The sequence below is a fragment of the Monopterus albus genome, unplaced genomic scaffold (genome assembly GCF_001952655.1).
Source record: "Monopterus albus unplaced genomic scaffold, M_albus_1.0 scaffold23.1, whole genome shotgun sequence".
NCBI lineage: Eukaryota > Metazoa > Chordata > Actinopteri > Synbranchiformes > Synbranchidae > Monopterus > Monopterus albus.
The window spans coordinates 3,824,317-3,848,563 of record NW_018127903.1 but is presented as its reverse complement, the minus strand read 5'-3'; the positions used below and the strand labels follow the sequence as shown (position 1 = coordinate 3,848,563).

The following is a 24,247-nucleotide window of genomic DNA, read 5'->3' as shown; positions in this document are numbered from 1 at the left end:
TTATTCCAATTTTATGCTTTGCATGAAACACCAAAATTTGATTTTACTGAAAGTTGAGGATTACATCTTTGAGTTTCACAGTATTTATGACAAAATATATATTCATTACACGCTACACTTGAGTTGTGCTCAGGCTTCATTTGTAAATGATTATTTGCAGTTCCTCCTCTGGCCTGCTGATGGCGGCAGAGGTTTAAATTCCTCTGCTGTGTTGCAAGTAGAAGATCCCAGATGAGCAGGACAAGAGACAATACATAATTTTAATTATAGTTGTAAATATTGCACTGTTGGTGCTAACTGTAATTACTTAATAAGTTATAGTTTGTAGATGTAGTTGACATATGAAATCTTTTTTCCTCTGGATCTTCACTCTTGTTGACCTCGCTGTAACACCTGGTCAGTAATTATGACTTTTAAATGAAACCACAAGCTGGCAACAATTTATGACCTGCTTAATTGCCTTTCACCTTTCCCTTTCCTCTTTAAAATGTTAGTGGTGATTCTCCCTGATAACTAGTGCCTCGCTTCCCTCCTTTTCCTCTCCTCCCCTTACTTTCTCTCTCTCTGAGACCAGCAGCTGAAGGACACAGGGAATCTCTTGCCACCTCAGAGAAGAGGCTAATCCTCTTTGCCCCAACTTTAACTGGGCCACTAATCCTCCAGGTTTATCTAAGCAGCGAGCACCTAGCGCTACTGACAAGTTGGCCTGCCCTCCTCCCTACAGCCTGTTAAGTAGGGCAGGGCTCGGTCCTGCAAGTGTCACTGTCAGCATCTCTGGAACCGCACACTTGCACAAGAAGCATTAGCTCCTAACAAAATCGCTCACTTGTTTGCAGCATGTGTGTGTTTGCTGCCACAAATGTGTCTCAAACAAAGACACAGCCAAGCAGGATCATGTTGTAACAGCCCACATTTAGTAACTGCACATAAGGGAAAGTTGACAGTCTCAGCCAAAGGTCCTAAGTAAACAAATTAGCTTAGATATTGGCAGTGCAAATTGTTCAGTTATTGTCCAGCCAGTTAAGCTTAAAGGTGTTTAGGCTCATGAGTCTCAAGCGGATACTGGGCTGGACTTGGGCCAACTCATTCTTTATTCACTAAACAACACTCCAGCCTGATGGCTTCAACTTTCATTGTCTGCCTGAAGTCTAGCGGTCTGACGCAGAGAAGAAAAGCTACAGTATATTGGTCGCACTCTCACAAATGATTTCTATATCTGATATTGCAAAAGAGGCAATATTCTTTATAGGATAAAAGGGCACCCTAGGAAAAGAGGCTGTTAATCTCAGTGGAATTTTCCCTGGGTAAAATATTGGTTAAACAAATAAAAATAAAATCCAGACCTAAAAGGCAGCTCCTGGAGACAGTTCTAATTAGAGCCAATTCTCTTCCTTGAAAATCCTCCCATGATCCCCATTGAAACATTTCACCAGTGTGTGGTATTTCTAAATGAAATGAGCATTCACTGGAAGCAATGGGAGATGAGGAGCTAGAGACATATTGGTTAGGTGGCATGTGAGATGACCTTTCAGTTCATCTACAGGCGAGGGCACGGCCGCAGCAGAGCGTCAGCCTGCTGCCTGGGCCTCTGTAGGCATTCCTCATGATTTATTGTGAAATTGCTAGGGACTCAATGTGGCGTGCAGGTGAATGAGTTTTGCTAATAAGAGAAGCATTTCTGCTCCACAGAGCTCTTTTTCTGTCTGAGCGGGCATGTATGAAAGCAGTGTGCAGTCTCACAGTCCCACACGCTCTGGTGGAGGCAGCTGGCTCATCAGTCTATGGCTTATCTGATGTTTCAGGTGGGTGGAGAGGTAGGGAGTGAGGAGAGAAAGAAGGAAAAAATCATCAATATTGAGCTCTTGAAGGTGTCTGTGTTGTTAAACATTTAGATAGGGTGAATATTGTGTTCCTTTTCTTCAGGAAGGCAGTTGGAGTAAGACTATGTGGTGCTGCTGAAATTCTACTAGCAAAAATAATAATTTTTAAGATATAAATACAATTTCTTTTGCCATTAGAATATAGACTATAAATGATGACATTAAAATATGAAGTAAAACTAAACTACTAATGTGGTTTGCTTGTTGTTTTTTTGTCTGTTTTGGATGAGCTGCAGTAAGCAACAGAGATCAGTATGGCTGTGGTTTGATTTAGACAGTTACTGTAAAGCTTGAACATCCAGGTTTCCGAGGAGGACACTTCGTTTAGGCCACTTTGGTAAATTACTGTATGTGTAACTAGACTTAGCTTGCCTTTGCATTCCCACTGTATCATAGTGCAATGTCCCCTTTATTCTTTCTTTCGTGATTGTTTGATTACCCAGGGTGAGGTTGTTTTCCAATAATAACACAAAGGATGTCGTCATAAACTGTCAGCTCTTAGGGAAACCACAGTGTACTGCTGCAAATGTGAAAAAGGCCAAGGTAACAACAGGATTGTACAGGCTGGCATATGGTGGTGATGTGCAAAGTGAATCCTAAGACTAATATGCTTACCTCCACTACAGTAAGGTCCACTTCAGAGCCTTAAAACTGTTAAGAAGATGTTTACTGCAAGAAAGAAAAATAAAAAGAAAGTAGAGGGGTTGACTATGGATGAGTATAGGAACAGGACAGACATAGAAGTCATTTGCTTTATTTACTTATGTCAAACAATAATACATAAGAGAGGAGCGGTCAAATGAAAACCAACCATCTACATTAAAATAAAGAAATTTCAGTCCTGAGATTGACAAACAGCAGGGAACAGACAGGGGCCAGTGGCAGTTTGAGCAAATTGAAGATGATGGTTGTGGGGAGATTAGGGGGAGATTGCAGAACTGGAGAGGAGGTCGAAGGTAAGCAATCACTGGGATGCTTGGCTGTAGGCACATTCAAAAGTGGAAAACCCCACGGCTAAAGGATTTTACAGCTTTTTTTTTTAATATTCAGACTTCTTATTTCGAAATCTAAGACTTGTATATTATCATTTTCAAAAAGCAAGGTATTCTTTACATTTTTTCATCCTGAGGAGACAAAATCATTTTTAAACATAAATACAACACTGCAGGGAGAACAATAAGAGAGATGCTTTATAGATTTCCCATTTCCATATATATTATTTTCTCAAGGTTGTGGCACCGTCAGACTTTGGCAGCGTTGGTGCATTTGAGATCATTCGTGGGGGGGGGGGGGACAAAAACAAACCGCAAAAAACAGCCCTGTTTGTCCACAGGAACATTCTGAGAGCCACACAAACAGTAAAACAAAACAGGAAGGAAAAAAGCAAAATCCCCAGACTTTTGTGTTTAGATTGAATACAGCATACAAATACACCACCACATACACTAGATGAATACTTGGAGGCCATAAGCTTTTTCAGCTGAACATACATGTGCTGTGACGCTGGAGAAATAAAATACTGTAAACTCCTGGAACCTGCTGCATTGCCTTTTAGAAAGGGGCTCTAGGGTTGTGCTGTTTTGGGTGGAAAACTGATTTATTTTGTGATCTGTGCTGATTTTTTACCTTGTGTTGCATTTAATACATGCTAAAAACAACAGTGAAATTGTATGGTGCTCATATTCTGCTTATCCAGTAGCACTAAAGCGATGGCAATGTGCTCTAACCATGTGGCAAAACACAGCAAATCTTATAAAGATTTTGTGTTATACAGGTATAAGGCTGGTGGCCGGACTATAAAAGCCTCCTCAGGACCATCTGAATTATTGATTAAAGTATTTTCTTTCCAGGTAGGAGCCAAATGGAGATGACTGGCCTCATGACTTCTCTTAGACGTGAAGGAGGGATGCTGGGAAAGACTCTGAGATGAGAGCCCCAGGGGCTCAAGGGCAGCCAGGGGACACGACTGAGGTTGACCAACATGGTGTGGAGGGGATGTCACCCCACTACCCCCCTCTGTCATGTGTAGGTTAGAGTAGCAGCGCCAAGACTCTGCAGAGTGAGCAGCTGCCTTTATATTTTCTAACCTTTGCTCCAATCTCCTCTGTTGTGAAAGTGCAAGAACTGACCCTGCTCTGAATGGTTTTGTCTGCTCATATTCCTTCTCTGCAGTATTTAAGATGCCTAATATACAACTAGACCTTTGCCCTGGGTAATGGCCCTCATGGACTTATTGGGATTTACTAAGGGATTTTTACAGCTAACATAAGTCAATTCCCCTTCACTTTGCCCTTGGGCCATCCTCATGAGCATCTCATTGCCCTTGAAAACATGTTAACAGTCAATAGTCTGTAACCACAGATAGGTTATAGCGCTAAATGTCCTCATTCGGATGGCATAATTTATCATTTCTTGGGCATTTACTTAGAAGAATAGTTTTCCAAGTATTAAAAACTTAATTACAAATGAAGATCTTACTCAGTAGAATTTAGTAAACTGAGGCACAATAAGTCTTTCAGTGCGAAAGGTGATTTCTTCAGAGATTGAATCTGAATATGAGGCCGCAGAGCCAAAGAGGGGAGGCTGAAACCAGCATCAGGAACATGGCAATTATCCTGATTACTGATGCTTCAAGGCTTCCATGACCTCAAAATCCCTTCCTATATCTTTGTCTGTCTTTCTCTCTTTTTTGTTGCGATCTGTCACATTGCACAGGGCCCCTCAGCCAGGCAGGGAGGAACCATGTATAATCCTACAGAAAACAAATCCCCTCGATCAAACACAGCCCAGCTTTTAAAGCAGGCCACAGAGCCCAGGCGCCATGGTGCGGTGCTGGGGCCCGCTGAGACGCTGTGGAGGCTGTGATTTAGCAACCCCCACCACACACACCAACCCTGCTGTCCTCTCCTTTAACGCCAGCCAGCCAGTCCTAACCTTCAGTTTGTTTAAGCACTGATGAACCCAGTTGGCCCCGGACAGGCAGAGGGTGGGCTTAGATAATGACATGCCATATGCCACTCTGCGTCTGCAGCTGAGTGAGCTGTGCACATATCAGCTCAGGCACAAATCTATTTGAAATTTAATTCTATTATCGTAATATGGGCTAAACATCCATTGTTCAAATCAGGAATAGTGGAAGGGGCCTGAGTTGCATGGCAAAGAAGCATCCCATCAATACCAGCTCATTAATGTGTGTAAAGGACCAGGGGGTCAGACAGTTTGGAGCCTGTATGGTAGAAAGTGCAGCCACAAGGAAAGGATGGTAAAAGTATTTACATACCACATTTTTTAAAATAAAACTGCTATCTGAAACGGGCTTGAATTCAACCCTTTCTGTGAATGAATACTCTTCACTGGCAGTGTCCAGCAGCCAGGTGTCACCCAATATTCCCATTAACAGAGAGGCCTGGTGCCTCAAACCTCCACTGGTGGGAAAGGGCAGACACCAGAGACTCCACTGCCTCAAGTGTCTCCTCTTCACTTCGACATCATGTGACAGGGTTTAATGCTTCGCTTCAGAAGCCAAACGGAGGGGATTTAGGGACGGGATGTATCTGTAAATCTGTCAAAATATTTCAACAAGACAGAAGCTGTGCTGGAATCAGACTGTGGCTGGGGTATTAAGCTGTTGAAACAACATGAAAAATTTTCACTGGAATGTTAAGGAGGCTTACTGTGCAAATTTAAGCGAGGTGCTTCTTTAGAATGAAATTTTTGACAGTGGCATGTCTACAAACACCATTAGCTCAAAATTTAAGGCTCATAGATTAAGATTAACCAATCGTTATCTTGAGGGAAAACAGGTCTATTTATGGGGCAAGATGAAGACCAAAGAAAATGTTTTAATTCCCTCTTGATCAAAAATCCATCACATCTTCAGTATGCATGGGCATGTAATTTCTTTTTCCAGAAATGCTGTCTGTCCTTTATCTTTGGGTGGCCAACAAGTAAACATTTAAAAGATGATCAGTTAAATCAACTAGTTTTTCTCAGTGGCAGAGGTTTTATCGCTACAGTACAGGATTTACTTCACACATCACGCTCACTCTGGATTTCACAGAGCTGCTGTAACAAAGGCCCAGTTTCCCACTAGCTTCTAGAGGACATACGTTAAAAAATAATGACAGACTTCAAAGCCAAGATGTGGCTACTGAATATATTCTTAAAGAAATTTATTTTACAGCTCAAAAGAAGAAAGGATAGGGATTAGGGATGTGGTACATTGGGAATGTATTGACAACTGTAGTTTACATTTTTTTGGTGTAAGCTCAGAGAAAAAATGTTAATACAGTCATAATAATTGCACTTCATTAATCTAGACCGATGCCAGTATTTCCCCACAACAAAGCTCCAGCTCCCTCTCTCCAGTTAATAAATTCAATTTATCAGTGAAATTTGACTGACAAAAGAAATGCTAATTTAAGACCAGATGACTGCTGCACTGATCCAATTTTTTCTTTCACTTGAGTCCCACAAGGCAATAAAACATTGGAGTAATTTAAGTGCGGTACATTCAAGGGAATCTCACAGTTATAATAAATATTTCACTGCTCTGAATCATCAAGTTAAGATTGGCTTGGGCTAAATGCTTCCCAACCGGGGGCTGAAATGGACAAAGAAAAGCAATGAGTGTCGTCTCATTTCATCTGATGCCAGAGGGCAGGACATGATTGTTTTCATTTAGGAGGAGGATTTAGGATAAGGAGTGAGCGGTACCCTCAGAGTAGGGTTTTATTTGTTCCCACCTCTGTGTTATTACGATAACACCTAACAGAGGAGTTATAGTACCATAACTACACTTATAAAGGAGTTGTGTGAGAACTTTTTCTCTACTCTAGCTCCAGAGAATATCTAAAGCCTCCAATATAAGGAATCATCATTTGCAAAAGATCTCCTGTACATTATTCAGATATCATATTTATGGGACTGGTGAATCAATTTCAGTCTTTGTGGTAGAAATCCTGTAATGACATAATAAAAAAAGTCTGAGGATTTTGAAGAAGACAAACTAAAATGCACACACACACGCATGCACTCAGCTACACACATTAACACACAAGGTTATAAAGATAACCTCCCAATCACATTCTTCATTGTAACATTTCTTTTTCTTGAATTTTTTGCAACTTTTTTTAAATAAGTATTCCAAGATTTATTGTAGATTCCAGTGTTGGGTAGGAAAAAAGAGCTCTCCGACCAGGTTCTTACAGAACCAAAGCAGCAGCTATGCCTCACACAAGGACATAAGAAACTGCACATCAGCTTGAGGAGGAATTATTAAATCATAAACACAAAAGTGGAAAAAACAAACTAAAAAACAAACAAACATTTGAGACACATTTCCCCATAGCAGCCAATGCATATAATATACCTACAAATATATAAAACAACAAAAAATAGGTTCAAGTTTTTCAAGTTTCTTAAATATATCATATCCAAACTACCCAATTCCAAACTTCAAAGTTAACAAGATTCAAACAGTGCAATTTATGTATCAATTATAACAGTAATAATAACTAATATTGTACTATCCTTTTACTTCAACCTTATGATCCTTGTACATAACATCCATGTACTGCCTATAATCTTACTCTTCTCATGTATCAGTACATTTTTGTATGTGTTTGTTTACATACTGTACGTGTTTCTGTGTGTACTGTTACAGAGTTTTGGATTTTGAGAGCAGCCCTCCACTATGGCCCTTTTAAGACCATTTCAGTGACAACCTACACGGTAGTTTCATCCTTAGTATTTGGAAGGGGGATACAAGTGGTGTATGCGCTTCATGTCAAGCTATGATTCTCATCGAAAAAGTTCAGGCAAGAAAAACAACAAAAAAACTGAAGAAAAAAAATGAATCAATCAAAAATTCCTATTGGCAAACCACACAATGGAACATCTGGAGAATCTCGAAATCCCTTTTCTCCCCCACTGGCAATCACTACCACCTCTCATATTTGGGATTCCCACAGCCTGCCTTGAAACCATCAAACCTAGGGTCACACAGCACAACAACTGCTCTGTTCTAAGCTTCCACACTAGTTAAAACAGTGCCACTAGCAACAACTCTGACCCCCCCCTCCCCCCAAAAAAACCATTTCTGTTCTTTAACTTTGATTTTCTTCACAAATTCACAACTCTTGGTTATTTTCCTCCTCTTCTTCCCCCTCTATCTGTAAACAGGGAGGCGGATGTGTGCATGCTGGTGGTCTAACAGACGCGGCACAGACACAGTCTCGTAGCCTTTGCCAAGCATCTGCTCCTTGATGCAGGGTGGGTGGATGTCGTTGATCAGGTACTCCAAAGACTGCAAGCTGCTGCTCAGCACGGACGTGTTGCACAAGCTCTTGCTGGGCAGGCTGCAGCACAAACCTCCCCCGCTGTCTATAGCAGGGTGGTGATGGTGATGGTAGTGGTGATGGTGGTGGGGGTAGCCCATCTCTCTGTGCCCTGTGGCCGGCCCTCCTGTGGAGGTGCCCAAAAGCTCCTGGGGGTTGTAGCAGTCACTATCAGGTGTCACCAGGACACTGTTCCATGGCGGGGCAAAGTACTGACCCACTGAGAAATTTCCATGCATACCAACGCAGTTCAAAGGGGAAGAGCTGACTTTATCCAGCCCGCCTCCTCCGCTGGCACTTGCTGTCAGATGGTAAGGTCTGGATGATGAGGAGGATACCTGGGCCGCCATAAGTCCTCCTCCTGGAACACAAGTTTCGGGGGACTTGCTGATGGCACCCCCTCCTCCGCTACCTCCACTGTACATGCGAAGCACAGCCTGTTGCTGTTGCTGCTGCTGCTGCTGTTGCTGCTGCTTCTGCCAAAGAATATAGTCCATACTGTCTGCGTACACACCAGTCTTCATAGCCTCAGCATTTTGAGCTGGTAGCCCAGGCCCTGTGTATACCATATTAGCCTGGGGGCCCATTCCTACCACATAGCCTCCACCTGAGGAGCTGGAAGAGACCCCCATGACACCAGTGCCCTGCTTGGAGGGGCTGGAATTTGATGGTGCAGTGGCAGCCCCTTGACACACCTGTTGCAGAGCCTGGGCCTGGCAATGCTGGTTGATCTGGTAGATGATGCTCTGAATGGAGGGGAGGTTGGACTGTGTGGGCAGGGCCAGACCTCGACCCCCTGTTACAGGAATCACTGAGCTAGCTACAGTGACATTTGGGGGAACCGACAGTCCTTCTGGAGGCTTTGAGGGTCCAGTGTGGTACACCATTTGGTTGTGGCCACTGGCTAAAGTGCTACTACTAGGAGGTGGATATGGGGCTACAGCTGTATGGGCTGGAGAAAGTTTAGTCCGTCTGCCTTCGGAATTCTTGACAACTCCTTTTGAAAGGACAAAGGTGGATGTTGATGAGGATGAGGAGGAGGCCTTGACGATGGCAAGCAGACCCTGGTAGCCCCCTGTGTGGAGATGTGGGTAGGGACTATAACGTTGCCCTGTGGTGTCATATCCATTCACAGTCCGGTTAAGGTGCTTATGCTGGGGAACCCTGATGTTGGTGGGGAAGATCTTGATGGACAGAGGGTAGTTGGCTGTCTTCTGAGCATAGGCATCCAGTTCTGCTGCAGTAGGGTAACGTGGGGAGTGTGTAGGCACCACCAGCTCACCTACAAGACAAAAAAGAAAAAAATATGAGTGAAATGACCAACATAGATGGCTGCATGTGTAGAAGAACAGAACAGCAGACCAGGGTTTTAAGTACCAGGAAATTTTATCCAACCCAATATGTACCCAATAGCACAAAAACAGCCACAAAAGTCAGATCAATCAATCAATTGTAACCACTACTCTGCTGCAACAGTGAAACCTGGCAACATTACAATGACTACATCTAAAGCTCACTGAAAAAACACACTGTCAGTGCTTCTACAAGAACAGTTGAATAAAACCAGATGCAAACTGTAGACACACTGCTCAACAATCCAAAAATCAGGACTGACATTCATTTATGTTCCATCACTCCCTCCTTCTTTCCATCTCATTTTCACACCCTCCTGTGCAAGTTCATCCCTTGACAAATGGATCTTTTTAAAAACCCATTCTGTCAAAACCTAGTACCTTAGGCGCTGTTAAATCAGTGCATTGTGAAATTAATTCAGACTCTCTTTAGCCCTGAATTGGGTTAGCCTTGGATATCAGGCATGGAGGGACAGAAGGGGAGGGGATGAAAGCTTGTTTAATTGCAGTAGCAAGAGATTTATAAGTGGTATCACTTACTGGGTCTTACACTTGGCCACAGAATTTCCACATTTATTCAAGCCATGAGTAGGTGGAGAATAAAATAAACAACATCTATAAAGTATTACTAGTTGGCTTAAATGAAATACATCAAAACTGGGCAAAGTCAGGGATGCTAAAGCAAAGATCAAGGATAAAACTAAAAACTTGGTTTGGAGATAAAACCCATGTTAAAAAACATCAAATACAGAACAAGACAGAAGCACATCACTTTTGAGAAAATAAATCAAATCAGACATGCCAATGGTTTGTCCTTGTGTGACTATAAAATACTTCAATAATGAACATAGTCGCAAACACAATTATTTTTGAGTGCATGTAATGTATAAAGACTGTTATGTCTTTCATTTACACGTACAAAATAACATGACAGAATCAACAAAAGGCCGGTACATCCTACCATCATGTTCTATAAATGTACAGTAAATGCTCTGTACCGTTTGCCATATGAAACCACTCCAATTCCAAAATTCAATTCAGCAGTGAACACAACGAGTGAAACTAGCAATGGCCCTTGCTCAATGAGCCAAGGCTTGGCCATTGTGAATTGAGGTGGCAAACAGGAAAATAGCAATTTCTAAAAATCCCACCATGTGTCATTGTTTTGGGGGCTGGGCATGGAGGTGAGGGGCCATGCTGAGATTGGATTTAAACAACATTATTCAGGCAATTTCAAGGCTACTTAGCTCAGTGCAACAAAAAGGGTGGAGGGGTTGGGAAAAGAACTCAATTTACAAGCAATATATCAGCAGCCACAAATGACTTGCAACCCCTCAAAAATGACATTTTTATGCAAAAGCTAACAAAACACACAAAAATTAACTGCCATAACTGTGCCATCAGGAAACATCCTGGCAACCTAAGGAGTCTGCAGGGTGTGCAGCCTGTGACTAGGACTCACTCCATTTCCTTTCCAATTGCAAAATCATTTTAAAGAGACTCCACAGCCAAGTAGTCACAATTCTCATTTCTTTGCTCCCATTACAGGTAGCATGGGGAGTTCATTTCAACAACCCTATGGGCCTCCAACTGTGAAAATGATTAAATCTACAAGATCCATATTATAAAAAATAAATAATTTTGGAATTTAACAGCAGAGGCAAGAGACTGTGAATATCCCAATCCAAATTTAGTACTAGACTAATCCAGTCTGTTTGGTTCATCCTTAAGAGAGCATGCTTTCTAAATAGGAAACAGTACACTTCAAATTTGAATTTAAATGAGTAAAAATAGCCTGGCCTTACTGGCTTATTTTTAATCAGAATGAAGGAAGCTGGTGCCATCCTAATGGGCTAGGCTGCCCAGGTCAGCCTGCCTATCTAACTAACCAACCTTACTCCGGCAAAGCTCTGCTTCCCTGGTGACGGCAGTGCCATTTGCTTTGATGTCTTGACTTGCAGTGGAATACTGACAGAAGACTTATTTCATTTGCTCAGGAGAGAAAAACACGCTGATTTCAAAGCACATTGCTGGTCCACATGCAAATGGAATTGCAGCATTTTTTTTAATCTTCTTTACATGAGGACAAAAAAAAGCATCTTTGATCATCACATGGTCTAAATGAGGAAGGGTACTTGGCTTTCAGACATATCAAGGACCAGTGCCCTGCCACCCCTACAAGCCCCCAGCTGCAGTATGTCCATCAGTTCACCTAATTACTGCCACAGGAGAAAAAAAAAAATCTATAAAAACAGCTAGGAAATTCATTAAAGGGTGCCTAATTCTATTCCTTCTCACTGACTGAGTCCATATTTTCCATGCCTGAGCCTGCATTTCTTCTGAGAGAGAGGAGAAAGCCCGCTCCCTCCGTCTTTTCCCAGCTTGGCCCTTGTTTGTCAATAGGCAGAGCCTTTGGCACACCAACCTGGCATCAAAGGGTTTCACACTTCACAGGCCACAGGGATTAGAAGCCTTTCAGGCCTACAAAACCCATCTCAGCTCCACAAAGGCTTCCGGTTATTAGAACCCACAGGCATAAAGGAAGAAGAGGAGGCAAATGAGCATCTGGATGCTTCTGATTCCAGCTTCCTCTTTAAAAAGTTCCATGGTATAAATTTTACAGCAAAGTTGATTACATTAAGTATGGCCACAAGCCAGCATGTAATTTCACTCTCAAACACATGCTGCTATACACACTGTGCGTTTGATGTGCAGGGTCTCCACATCTCTCTCCTCCAGAGGGGTAAGTCTATAAGTGAGGACATTGAGGTTAAAGGAGGGAGTCTCTTTTTAGGCTGGCACTCTGTGGCATATTGGTTTAGGCTGCAGTAGATCATAGTTATGAACAGCAGCATACAGATGGTGCTAGCTGATAAACACCATCTGAGGCAGCCAGCACTGCCTCCTTTGTGTGAGTCCTCACCTCCTCATAAGGTAGGGGGGTTTCCTGCACCTGTGCACACTCGAGTGTGGTCGCGCATGCAAATACAACGCATGAAAACAGATAAAACTGTGCAAGCATTCACACACAAAAACCTGCATCTGCAGATGTGTGTCTCATTTGCCATCAGTGGAGCATGTTGTTATCCTCTGCTCAACGCTCTCTCATGAAATGTAGGGCAGGGACAACAACAGGTGCCTGTGCGGGCGACAGCCTGCAATGCCTCCTGGGCTAAATGCTTCACACTTGCTTCATTTCGACATGCGACAGCCTTGTAAGGATTAATTATTTCCCCTGGGGATGGAAGAATATGCTTTTTTCCTTCCTAAGAGCAGGAGGCTATGTGCGCTCACAAGCACATGAAACAGCTTATAGTAAATGAACAGAGAAACCTGGGCTAGCACACTAAGTAAGAAAAAAAAATGAAAGAAATGTAAACATGAAAGTAATGTAAACAAACAAAGCATATGATTGAACTGCACTGGAGATGCGATAAAAGCTCAGGCAAACACGCATTAGTTCTGAGGGATCACGCGCCGGGGAGCGGAGATGGCAGGGAGGCAATTAATGGGATGACCTTCGTCCTTAATCACCTAGTGCCTGGCACACAATGCCCATGTGTCAGAGCAGCACATCTCTAAATGCCACCCCTCATTAGCACGATGCGCACAGTGAGAGAAGCTATCTGTACAGTGTTACACTCTCCAGCAGTCAGACAGAGACAGCAAGGCTTGGATAGGATAACATGGCAGCACAGAGCCGGACTGAGCTGCAGCAGGCCATGATATGATCTAGAAATCCCATTTCACTTGGAGGATGGGCACTCTTCTTTCTCTCCATTTTTGATTGGCATGAAACTCCCCAAGCGCAACGTCCTTGGTGTACACTCCGCTGTCACTGTGATTGTGTGTGTGCTTGTGTGTAGGCACACGTGTGCTTCTGTGTGCATTTGGTGAAGGGGCTACCCAATTCTGAACACTCAATTAACACTCCTTTAATTAGCCAGCAGTATATTTTGAATTCTGATGAACTAATTTTCTTGGTGTGAGGGTGGAGGAGGTGGTGGAGAGAGGAAGGCCTGGTAAAGATGAGGTCCACTGGGTGCAAAACAGCAATAAAGAGGGAACTGGTTAGATTAGACTGTAAAAAATCCATTAAATTCTGCGCACTTCTTCCAAGTGAGAGGTCAAACTGCGCTGATCACAAGAAGCAAAGGCAGACACAGAGAGTATGAGAGCAGAGAGTTAGGTGAGGTGGAAAGGGTTGGAGGGGATGTAGCAGGGAAGTGGAGAAAAAAAGGAGAGGAGATACAGTAGGGAGTCAGAGGCTGTGTGAGAGTGCAGCACCAAATCCTGAGGACCACGAGAATGCTTTGCATTTTAATTAGAGGTTTAAAGGAATAAGCAAAGGGAAAACTCTTAGAGAACTGCCTGAAATGCCCTTCCTCTCATTTATTAGTGTTCCAAGTGTTCCACAATTATGAGCAGGTTGGGGAAGTTGGAGTCGTCTTATTAGTGGAGAAAATGCTCCAATACATCAAAAAGCTCCCTGCGTGTTCTCACTCACTCCTGCAAGTCTGTATCCCAACTGGCTGCGTGCTTTGATCCCCTCTGACCATATACATTGGTGAGCAGGGGGGAAAGAGCGCTTGTTTAGATGAAGGGAGAGGAACGCAGAACTGCAATTACAGTACGTTTTCACCAAACACACACTAACCTTAGCCAAACCAGGCAACCTGTGAGGAGGTTAGGGCAAACAACGGGAGCAGGGATTACCAGAAAAATGAAAGCAAAGGAGGGGTCAGCTTCAGTCCAGCATCAGCCTCATTCACTGGGAGCCATTTCCCCTGAGAGACCCTGTTAAATGTTTGTGAGCTGAAACACATTAGCTGCTGAGCTCATCAATGTCCTTTCAATGCCGCTATGTATTTTGGGCCTCATTTTATTTATTTATTTGGGAATTACATGATTATCACAGGATTCCAAACTGGGATTTTTCAATTATCAGGCATGTGCTTTAGACCACTGGGGAACAGTCAGTCTTCAAATCCTGCATGTCAGAATCCATCAGCTTTGAAAAACATATCAAATGTGTCACAGCCTACAAACAGAAACTCCAACAGCATTGTTTCTTGGAGGAACCTTTGACCTGTGGCCATTGTTTGGTTCAAAGAAGTTGGGATCAGGGTCTAAGACATCCTCTCCCCACCTCTGTTAGTCTGATGCAAAAGGACGGGCAAGCAGGGGGAAGCCAGAGGCATCTTCGCGTTCTGAACAATACCTGCCTTGTGCTAATGGAGGTGTCATCTGGCACAGGGCTGATTAGTCAGCGATTACAGCCAGGCCTCAATTGCCGTGACAACTGCTGCAAACACAATGGGCCCTGATAGAGCCAGCTGTTTGGTCCTCTGCAATTAACCCTGCATCCCACTCGTCTCTGGCAGTGCGCTGCCTCTAATTGACTATCGGGCACACAAAACAGGGGCTGTCGGCCAGACCCCCTGGACATAGCCCCCCGCCCCTCTGCCGAGGTAGAAATGATAATAATAGAGGCGTCCTGTGGACTTGGCCACCAGTCAATCAAAGCCTCGGTGCCCCACAGGAGCTTCCTGAGGAGAGAGAGTGCAGAGGAAGCACATGTATGAGCCAGTGATCAACAGGGTAGAGCAGCTTTGCAGGGGGCAGACATGTTGAATATGCCCTCAGCCAGAGTACTAATCAATTCAAGTGTACAGTACGTGAGGGGAAAAGGAACCCTGCTGCTTGCCTGATATCAGAAAAGCCATTTTAGGAACACTCATCTTCCTCTGTTCATCTCAAGGTTGATTTTCCGTGCAACAACACAGAGCGAATAAAAATCAAGGCAATTATTTGTCAGGCCTTTGCTATCTATAATTGCAAAGATAAAAATCAAACTGCAATGATTTCTCCGAGGATAGCACAGTCTGAATTCATGGCTGCTTGTGTCATCATAATCATCAAACAAATGCATATTGTAAGACTGAAACAGAAAATGTGCTCCTCACCTGCCTCCTCTGTCTCTTTCAGATTATTCATGTTCACTATTGAGAAGGTTGACGTTTTATTGCAATTTTTTGTTTTTAAATTGTTTTGCTAATTAAACAAGATCTATTTCACTGTTAAATACTAAATCAAACATCAAAGTCAAACTAACAAAATTGTGCATTTAAGTGAAAGAATCACCTTGTAAATAAAGCAGTAGTTAGACAATATTTTTTAACAAGGTGCCATTCTGCAATCACATACTGGGCTTTTAACCTGCCAACATGTTTCACAAATAGCAAAGAGGATAATGAGAATGTTAAAGCAATCTGCACACTGATCCTTCACAGGCACGCAGACATGGCACAATGTCAAAAATGGATTTAATCATTGAAAGAGATTTTTAGAAACTTGGACAAAACTCCTATATCTAATCTGTCATTTCATTAAAGCCAGTCTCATCTAAGATTTAATCTATTTCCTGCACAAGCAGATGGAAGAAATACCAAACTCAGAGCCTAATTTGGGCTTCCGCACTGTTCACAGGCTGCAGCATGAGGTCATTTAGTCCGGCCGCAGTCAGGCTCTATACTGTACTTTTGCAGTTAATACACTGAGACAGAGATGTTTTTCGACTAATATTATAATTCTTTTACAGCTTTACATGTGTGTACAATGTTTTCAATGAAAACTGCTAATTAGGTTTCTATAAAAAATGTTTCCTCCCAAGAAATGTGAAATATCACACCACCAAGACACTACCATGTTTACATTTTTTCGTTAGAATTTATCTCTAAAGCCAGATGTTACTGAATCAGCCATGAAAATTAATTAGCTGGTTTGATGTGGCAACCTCATGCTCCTTCTTTTTATGGGCTGTAGGGGAAATTACAGAGAATTGATTGATCCTGAAGGACTCCTCTGTACACATGGCCTGCATGGCAGACACACACACTCACAAATCCTGCTAACAACAGCTGTTTCCAACGTTTTACCCTGCAGATGAACTGGACAGCCTTTCTCTCTACTACAGCTACAGCACAGGTAACCAGCCATCACCAAATCCAAATAAGCTGCATACATGTTGTTTATTTTTTATTCCAAAATGCAGGTGAATGAATGTGATATACACTTAACCCGAGTTTCCTGATCTTTTACAATAAAAATAAATGAAACAGTTGCACCCTCTGACCCATAAAGCAGTGAAATTACAAATGGCTATATTTCTCCATAAATGTCTCTTGATCTTTTTGTATTTTCCCCTCTCTCTTTGTCCTCTGTACCTCCACTCTACATTTCATCGAGCTCTTCTCTTGCTTCATCCCCCTCTCCATCTCTTCATCCCCCTCTCTGTCTCCTCATCCCACTCTCTGTCTCCTTCGTCTCCCTCTCTGAGTAAGTGAGTTTCATCTGGGGTGCTTGCCGGGCAAAATCACCTCAGGGTGAACACTTTATTATCTGTAGTCAAAGCGTCACCGCAAATACCATTCTACACACACAAGTGTCACTTTCCATTTGTCTGCACTCTGGCTGCATTAGCAGAGCCTCAGCCGGCCCAGAGCCTCATCTCAAACACACCCGGCAGAAGAAAACTAACAGCGTGGGAAAGAACTCGTCCTGCATTACTGCCCCATTAACACAACCGGCACCAACAGAGCGCCTCTCAGAGGAATTAAAAACATTATTATCAGCACTAACCCTTGAGAAGCTAGCTTAGGAAATGTTTTATTGTGTTAGGTTAGCACAAGAATCATAGCATGCATAAAAGAGAACTAAATATAGAATTCCCCTTTAATTTCAGGAGATCACAGCGTTTGTTAATTACTGATGATTGAGCTATGCCCAGCAGGAACAACATGAGTCGGGGGTTTATGTTCTTATTGAGCTACAAAAGAATGCAGGCCAGCAGCAGCCATGTCAGACCTTTTGTGGGACACCCTGCACCAAACAAACAGAAAGTGGGGCGACATGTTTACCTCACATTATGCACTGCACACACTAAACAAAATGGGCAAACAAAAAGAACTGACTCCCACCAAGAAGGCATTTCAGTAGAAGAATATCAACCATGAAAATTTCACACTGAGAACAGAGGTCCTCACAGTTACGTCCTCACTTTAGGCACAGGTTTCCCCAGGCTCTTTCCATCTACTGTAATTTGTGGGCCTGGATAGGCAATATGATAGATTATGAACAGGGGGAAAAAATAACTACATTCATCACAAAACTACTCTCTTTTTAATGATCAAGTCTGGCCAAAGAGCTTGGTTGAGTGCACAGATCTCCATACATGTGGGGACCTAGCTCCCCTGGGCTGCCAGTGATGAGCCAGACCCCAGGCCTCACTGCACATAGGGCACGGTCTGCAAAACTGAGCTTGATCAGCAAATACCCAGAGTCAGCACAAGCAGTGGGGTGGTTATGTGTTGCGACTGGCACACCAGCTGATATTGTCATGTGTGATTAGGCCTGTGCTCATGAGCCTGTTGGGGGCGGCTGCGGCTCAGGAGGTAGAGCGGGTCGTTTCCTAACCGGAGGATTAGTGGTTCAATTCCCGGCTTGTCCAGTCAACATGTCGAGGTGTCCTTGAGCAGGACACTGAACCCCCAGTTGCTCCCGGTGATGTCACTGGTGTGTGAATGCGTGAGTGCTTGGGAGTGCGAATGGGTGAATGGCTGAATAATGTGAAAGCGCTTTGAGTGTGCTGCAAAAGCATAGAAAGGCGCTATACAAGTATAAGACCATTTACCAAGACCTGTGAACTCACTCCTATGGCATCCCCCTGTTTTATATATACATGGCTCTCTGCTGCCCCCTCGTCCTTCTCTAGGCATTTCCATTTTACATTTACTGTCACTTCACAATATACTTTCACTGAAAATCTGTGCTCTATTACAAACAGAAGCAGAGTAAAAATACAATAGGTTAGACTCGTTTGATTTCTAAAACAAATCTCTGCAGCTGTATTTACTCCATCCAGAGAGATCATCCACAAGTTAGAGCTAGCCAGTACACCACAAAGCAGCTGTTACCAGTTGTTGTGTCTTGGTACACCTCTCCAGATGACAGGGCTGATAGAGAAGAGCAAAGGGAACTAGAAAGAAAGACAAACTGTGAGGCCAGTTATGGGGAAAACATCACAAAGAGGAAACAGGGATTAAACGATTTAGCGATGAGGCAGATAGCAACACAGGACACGTAGCCAAGAAAGAAATACAACAAGCTATAATCCTGATGTGAAAGACCTACACCAGGCCCTGCCTGTCCTGTCCTTAAGAGAAGATGCCATGTTGTGACACTGTTTTCACAGCCAAGACTCAGCAGCATTCACAGTCATGCACAAATTCAGATGAACACACACACACACACACACACACACAGGTTGGAAGTAAAGAACCCCAGAGGTAGAGACTGTAAACACATACAGAGATAAGAAAAGAAACCAGACAAGAAAGCAGAGAAGGAGGAAAATGGATAGAGTGGAGGGGAGAGAGGAAGAGATGAGGGGAGGCTGGAGGTGCCTGGGCAGGCCTGTCAGACCAGAGGAAGTGCTGGTGCACAGGCCTGCAGGTAAATGGAAGAAGAAAGGCGCCTGCAGGCTGCCTGAGGCAAGCCTGGGCCCTTCTGTTCTATCATTTAGGAGACAAGTCCTCCACTGATTCTCAATTAATATTTAACACTGCACAGACAACAAGGCACTCTGCTGCAGTACACATGCCAACAAGAGGAGAAGAGAGGGACATGAAGTTATCAGAAAAAGGAATACATAAATGATACATTTTCAGTAGGATGAAAAAATATTGTGGTTTAACAGAAGCAATATGTTTAGGTCAATACAATTCTCGCTGGTTGGAAACAACAAAAATGGTAATAACACCGTTACAAATTCGACACTGCATGCTTAAGCTGGTAGATTTAGACTTTAGCTAGAAAAAACTGGCTGTTAGAACATATTCGACGGCCTTGAGGCTGAGCGAAAATGAGCATTCAAAGTTGGAACTGGCAGCCAGAGGTCAGCAAAAACACACATATACACCTACACCTATAACCAGTTCAATTGAGCTCAATTTGTACATATAGCACCAAATTACAACAAAAATCATCTCAGGGCACTTCACATAGTAAGGTCTAGACTTTATTATTATTATTATTGAGGAAAAACCCAACAAATCCCTCTTGAGGAAGCACCTGGTGACAACAGGGAGGAAAAACCTCCTTTAACAGAAGAAACCTCTGACAGAACCTAAATGTGAAGAGTAACCCACATAAACTGTAGTTAACTGTAGCCTCACAGGAACAATGATTTCAACCTCGTGCTGAGGTCAGTTTGCACTGCCATGCTTTTTCTGCCAAACCACTATTATAGTCGAGTAGACTACTAAAGTAGACCAGGGGTGGTATTAAAACTTGGTGCAAGTTCCTGACTGGTTCGGACCATAACACCAAACTTTACTGGTGTCAGCTCTTTATTTTTAACAGACATAATTTCTCTTGCGTTTTCCCAGCACGATGGCACTGCTTTCAGCGGTGCCCCGGCAACAACACACTGATCAGTATTCACCTTCTGTAAATTTCAATCATGGCCGAAAGGTTAAAATGTGTGGGCCAATTTAGTAAAGTGGATATTAACAGGTACAGCTGGCAGATGTAATTTATGCAAAAAAAAAAAGATGATTTGGATGGGCTGGAAAGAAAAATAGTAATTAAAGGCCGGGATTCTTGTTATAAAAGATAATGAAGCCTCTCTTCCTACTTACACACTTTGTGAGTCCAAATGTTGGACCATGACCACATTTTTATTTAGAGTTTTGTAATGAAGAGACCACTCAAAAACACTACGTATCCTGCCAAGAGTGTGCAGTTCCTCCTGAGTGCCTCTCATGGTCAGTCTGTGGTGGGCTCAACTCTGAGATGGCACAGACAGTGTGTTATTTCCTGTGGGCCAGCAAGGGACTGTGGACACCCTCTGTAGCCCTGCTCATATACCCCGACCTACCCCCACTCTCTGGCAGGGGAAGACAGAGGGTGTTGGTGCCTTGCACCTGGGATGCCCAAATGCCAGCTCGGTGGCTTTGGAACTGTGAACCTGTTTTTCAAACCAAGTCCTGCTGTGACCAAAACTAAAGCAGAGCCCTTCTTCCTCAAGCTCACTTCCCAAGGCAATAAGATTGCTTCACCCCCTGTGTTCACAGCAGAAGGTAGAGGGCAGAGGGAAGTCATGGCTCTGTGGGATGCCACCAGCCGGAAATGATCCTCTGTGTGCCAGCGCTGAGACACCAATGTGACAGAGGAAGCTGTAGGTAAGGCTAGTAAAACCAATATTACTTGGCTGTCTTTCAGAAATCCACTGCAACTCTATTAGCTCTCTGGATTTTGCAATATAGCAACGTGAATGACACATTTCATGTGTCTCTGCAAACCTAGCAATCCCCAAAATGACACTGCATAAGCAGGCATCCAGTGTATGGAGGCCATGGATAGCTGTCAATCAACTTTCACCGTGAGAGATACCTCCTGACCTCCACTTCTCTGCTACTGACTGTGGAATAATGACAGTCTCTGCGGGTACTCTGTGGAATTCCAAATGGGAGTTAGAAACAAGGTAGTTCAATCAGTGGGAAAAGGTCAAGTGCATGCAGATTCTCTCTCCCTTGCTCTGTCTCCATTCCTTTTTCCCCAGTTCTACTTTATGCCCCCCACCTCAAGGGTACTGAAGCAATCAGGGTAAAGGTTATTATGTCTGCCAATTCTTGTGACCATATTTAAATATTTAACTGAAAACACTATCGCCCTCTTTTTTTTAACCACATAAAATCAGTTGAATATCATGGTGCAATTTGATATGGCCAGTTAATTCCACTGTTATTCCTCACACTACCTCCAACAACAGTGTGGAGGAGGTGGCTGGAGGTCATTACCTGAGCATATTCCTTCTCACTTGAGGTGGGGCTTAGGAAAAGAAGCTGCTAAAAGCAAAGCAAACGAATGGCTCTGTCAGCTTTGCCTGCAGAGGCACGGGGCTATTAGGAAAAACTACAATCCCCAGGTGAACCTCCATGTCATGTCCTGAGGCTGTGTGTGACAAGGCCAGGTTGTCTCTGTCGATCAAGCTGGAAGAGGGCTGAGCCTAGCCTGACATAACGTGAACCTGGGATATCAGGCCTTCTGGGAACTTCTCATCTACACCTGACTGATTGGCGCCTCAGGCCTCCTGGGTGTTTTCACAGATGGTTACAGCTGCATGTGTGCTTGTATATGTGTGTACACATCTCTGCTACAAAAAAGTTTAGGGACAAATTCTGGACTACATACAAGCCAATTCCTTGAGTTTGATTTCGCTGCAGTTCCATTCTTCATGAAGTGAAATCGTTTCTGTCTTAATTAGGGTGATGCAAGTCATTGCAGTGTGACCAAGGTCAGCTAAATCACTGTGTGTGCAGCAAGGCCCTGCTGGGGTTAGAGACATGAAGGAACACCCAGCTTTATCCCAAAGTCTGATCCAACCACAGGACAAATATGGGAGTGGCAGTGAGTTGTGTGATTTACTTGCATTGGGCCTGGATGAAGAGCAAAAATGTGCACACCCAATACAATAGTGACATTCTTAGAAAATGTCATGCTGGCACAAATGGAACTGCTAAGTAATGAATAAACAAATGAAACCGTGCTGAAATCTGAAAAGACATTATTTTGGAACAGAGCCAGACAGCAATATCCCCATCAACCAGTCAATTGAGGGACCTGTTATTCTTCAGCTGACATGTGGCAGAGTAATTGCTGTCTGGGCCAGGAATGAAGCAGGTTGCTCGTGGGGGCTGCTGGGCCTCCTGTTCAGCCATCCCAGTGTTACTCTTCACTGGCCTGGTGCACCTCCCTCTCCCCTCCAGGAGTAGGGCTGTTACACTTTGTACCATGGACATTCAGGTCCACAGTGGAGGACGATGATCAAGGGGTAGCGAGGGAAGCTGCTGCTGGCCAAGGGCAGCTGGGGTCAGTGGCATCCATTCACCCCTCTCCCCTGCAGGGTCTTTCTCTCGCGTCTGTCTGGATGGGTGCCCTCTCTCTCGGGCACAACACGATGAGGCCCTGGCTCTGCTGCCGTTTCTGTTTTTCATGTCTCCATCTAGGGCAGTGGTAGAGAGCCGTTGGGGGGGGGATGAAGGAAGGAGAGGACAAGCTACAAATGTCACCCATAAGGGGGGATTTAATTAAAAATGACAGTGGCTGGCGCTGGAGAGTGCAGCCACATATGCATGGAATTTGGCCGCAGTTAAAGCAAGTGGCTATGATTTATAATTCAAGTAATGCTCTGCACTTCTTTTAATTCTACAGCCAAAGAAAAAAAAATATCAAAAGGCCGCCCTGTGAGACTAATCCAATATGATATTTTTAAGGGCAGGCGGTCAATGGCTTTCTGAAAAGCTAGCTTCTGACTCGCTTTCTGCTTCTTACTCTTCTCCACTTGTCTGTCTTCCCCCATCTCCCTCTGCCTCTCCCTCCTTTCTTTCCCCTGCACTCCCTGCTCCACCTCACCCCCGCACCCCCCATCCCCCCCACACACAGACAGAGAGCGGGCTGTGATAATGGAAACATCCCGCTCTCCGCCTCCCGTTTCTCCCTGCTAAGCTCTGTGCGCTTGGGGGAAATTGATTGTCTGGCGAGCTGATCTGAACGCTTCCAGCTGATGGTAGAGCCAGTTAAGTCCTTTTTTATTGAGGGTATGAGGGATTTTTAATGGGAGTTGCATCAATGAACTGTGCAGCCACTCGGCATCTGCATGCAGGGGCTTTTTCTAAAGCCTACCTCACACTCTCATCCCAACTGCTCTGCCACCCCGCTCCTCACATACACACACACGCACATTATTTTGTATGCAATTTTGTGTAAAGGACAGCAGATGCAAATGACACAGCTCACCTCTACCTCACTGCCAGGTAATCCCCCTCCTGTGCTCTCACTCACTCTCTCTCTTTGAGGGGTGTATTCTGGTATTCAGCCTCCTGTTGAGAGCCCAGGTCACCTTACTCGCATCTCCCTTTCGTGTTGGCACAAACTGGGTCACGGACAATCAATCATGGGGACCTGCTCAGCATGGAGACCTGAGTGTGCCGCCTTCTGCAGCCAGACCCACTGTCTGCCTTGCTGCACCCTTTTGGGTCTGGACAAACAATTGCCTTATTGAGGCCAAGAGCTGCACAGTGGTGGAAATCCAACACTTGCCCCCCCTCCCCCTCCAAGGACAGAAAGGAGGCTATTATGTTCAAACATCCTCATTATGAACCTCAAGTCAGTCGCTATGGTAGTCCTTCAATCAAATGGTTTAACAGGTGGAGAAGGAGAGGGAGAGGGTGAGTCAGACAGAGACAGGGAGACAGGGTCAGTAAGAGGGAGGGCAAAGGACGACTGGAGACTGTTCTTTTTCTCTATTGATTTGAGTCCTGACTCCAACTGGCTGCTCCTCAATAAAGAACCCTGAGAGGAAGTGGGCTAATCCTGTGAAATTGGAAGGAGGGAATCGATTAAGATGACTGTTGAGGACTCCCTCCATTTCTCTCCCTTCCTCTCCATCTTTACCTTCTCTAATTCTATTTTGCCATTTCTCTTTGTCCTCCTTTTCACTTTATCTCTCTCTGAAACCTCATTACTGAGCCTGGTTGAGCCCTACTCAGCTAAAGAGGTGCCAGATGCACCTGGAGCTCTTGTTTATCCCTCTAGTTCCCACTCTGTTTCACAA

General features: G+C 43.9%; 1 protein-coding gene across 3 annotated transcripts in view; it reads right to left on the bottom strand.

Annotated features, from left to right (window-relative positions):
• Positions 1 to 3,192: 3,192 nt before the first annotated feature.
• fam222aa (family with sequence similarity 222 member Aa) overlaps positions 3,193 to 24,247 on the bottom strand; it is a 47,322-nt gene continuing 26,267 nt past the window's right edge. For all 3 annotated transcript variants that reach the window (XM_020594482.1, XM_020594481.1, XM_020594483.1), the window contains one exon: positions 3,193 to 9,500. In XM_020594482.1, the coding sequence (XP_020450138.1) occupies positions 8,050 to 9,500 (1,451 nt within the window). In that variant the 3' untranslated portion in view covers positions 3,193 to 8,049. The remainder of the gene's footprint in view (positions 9,501 to 24,247) is intronic.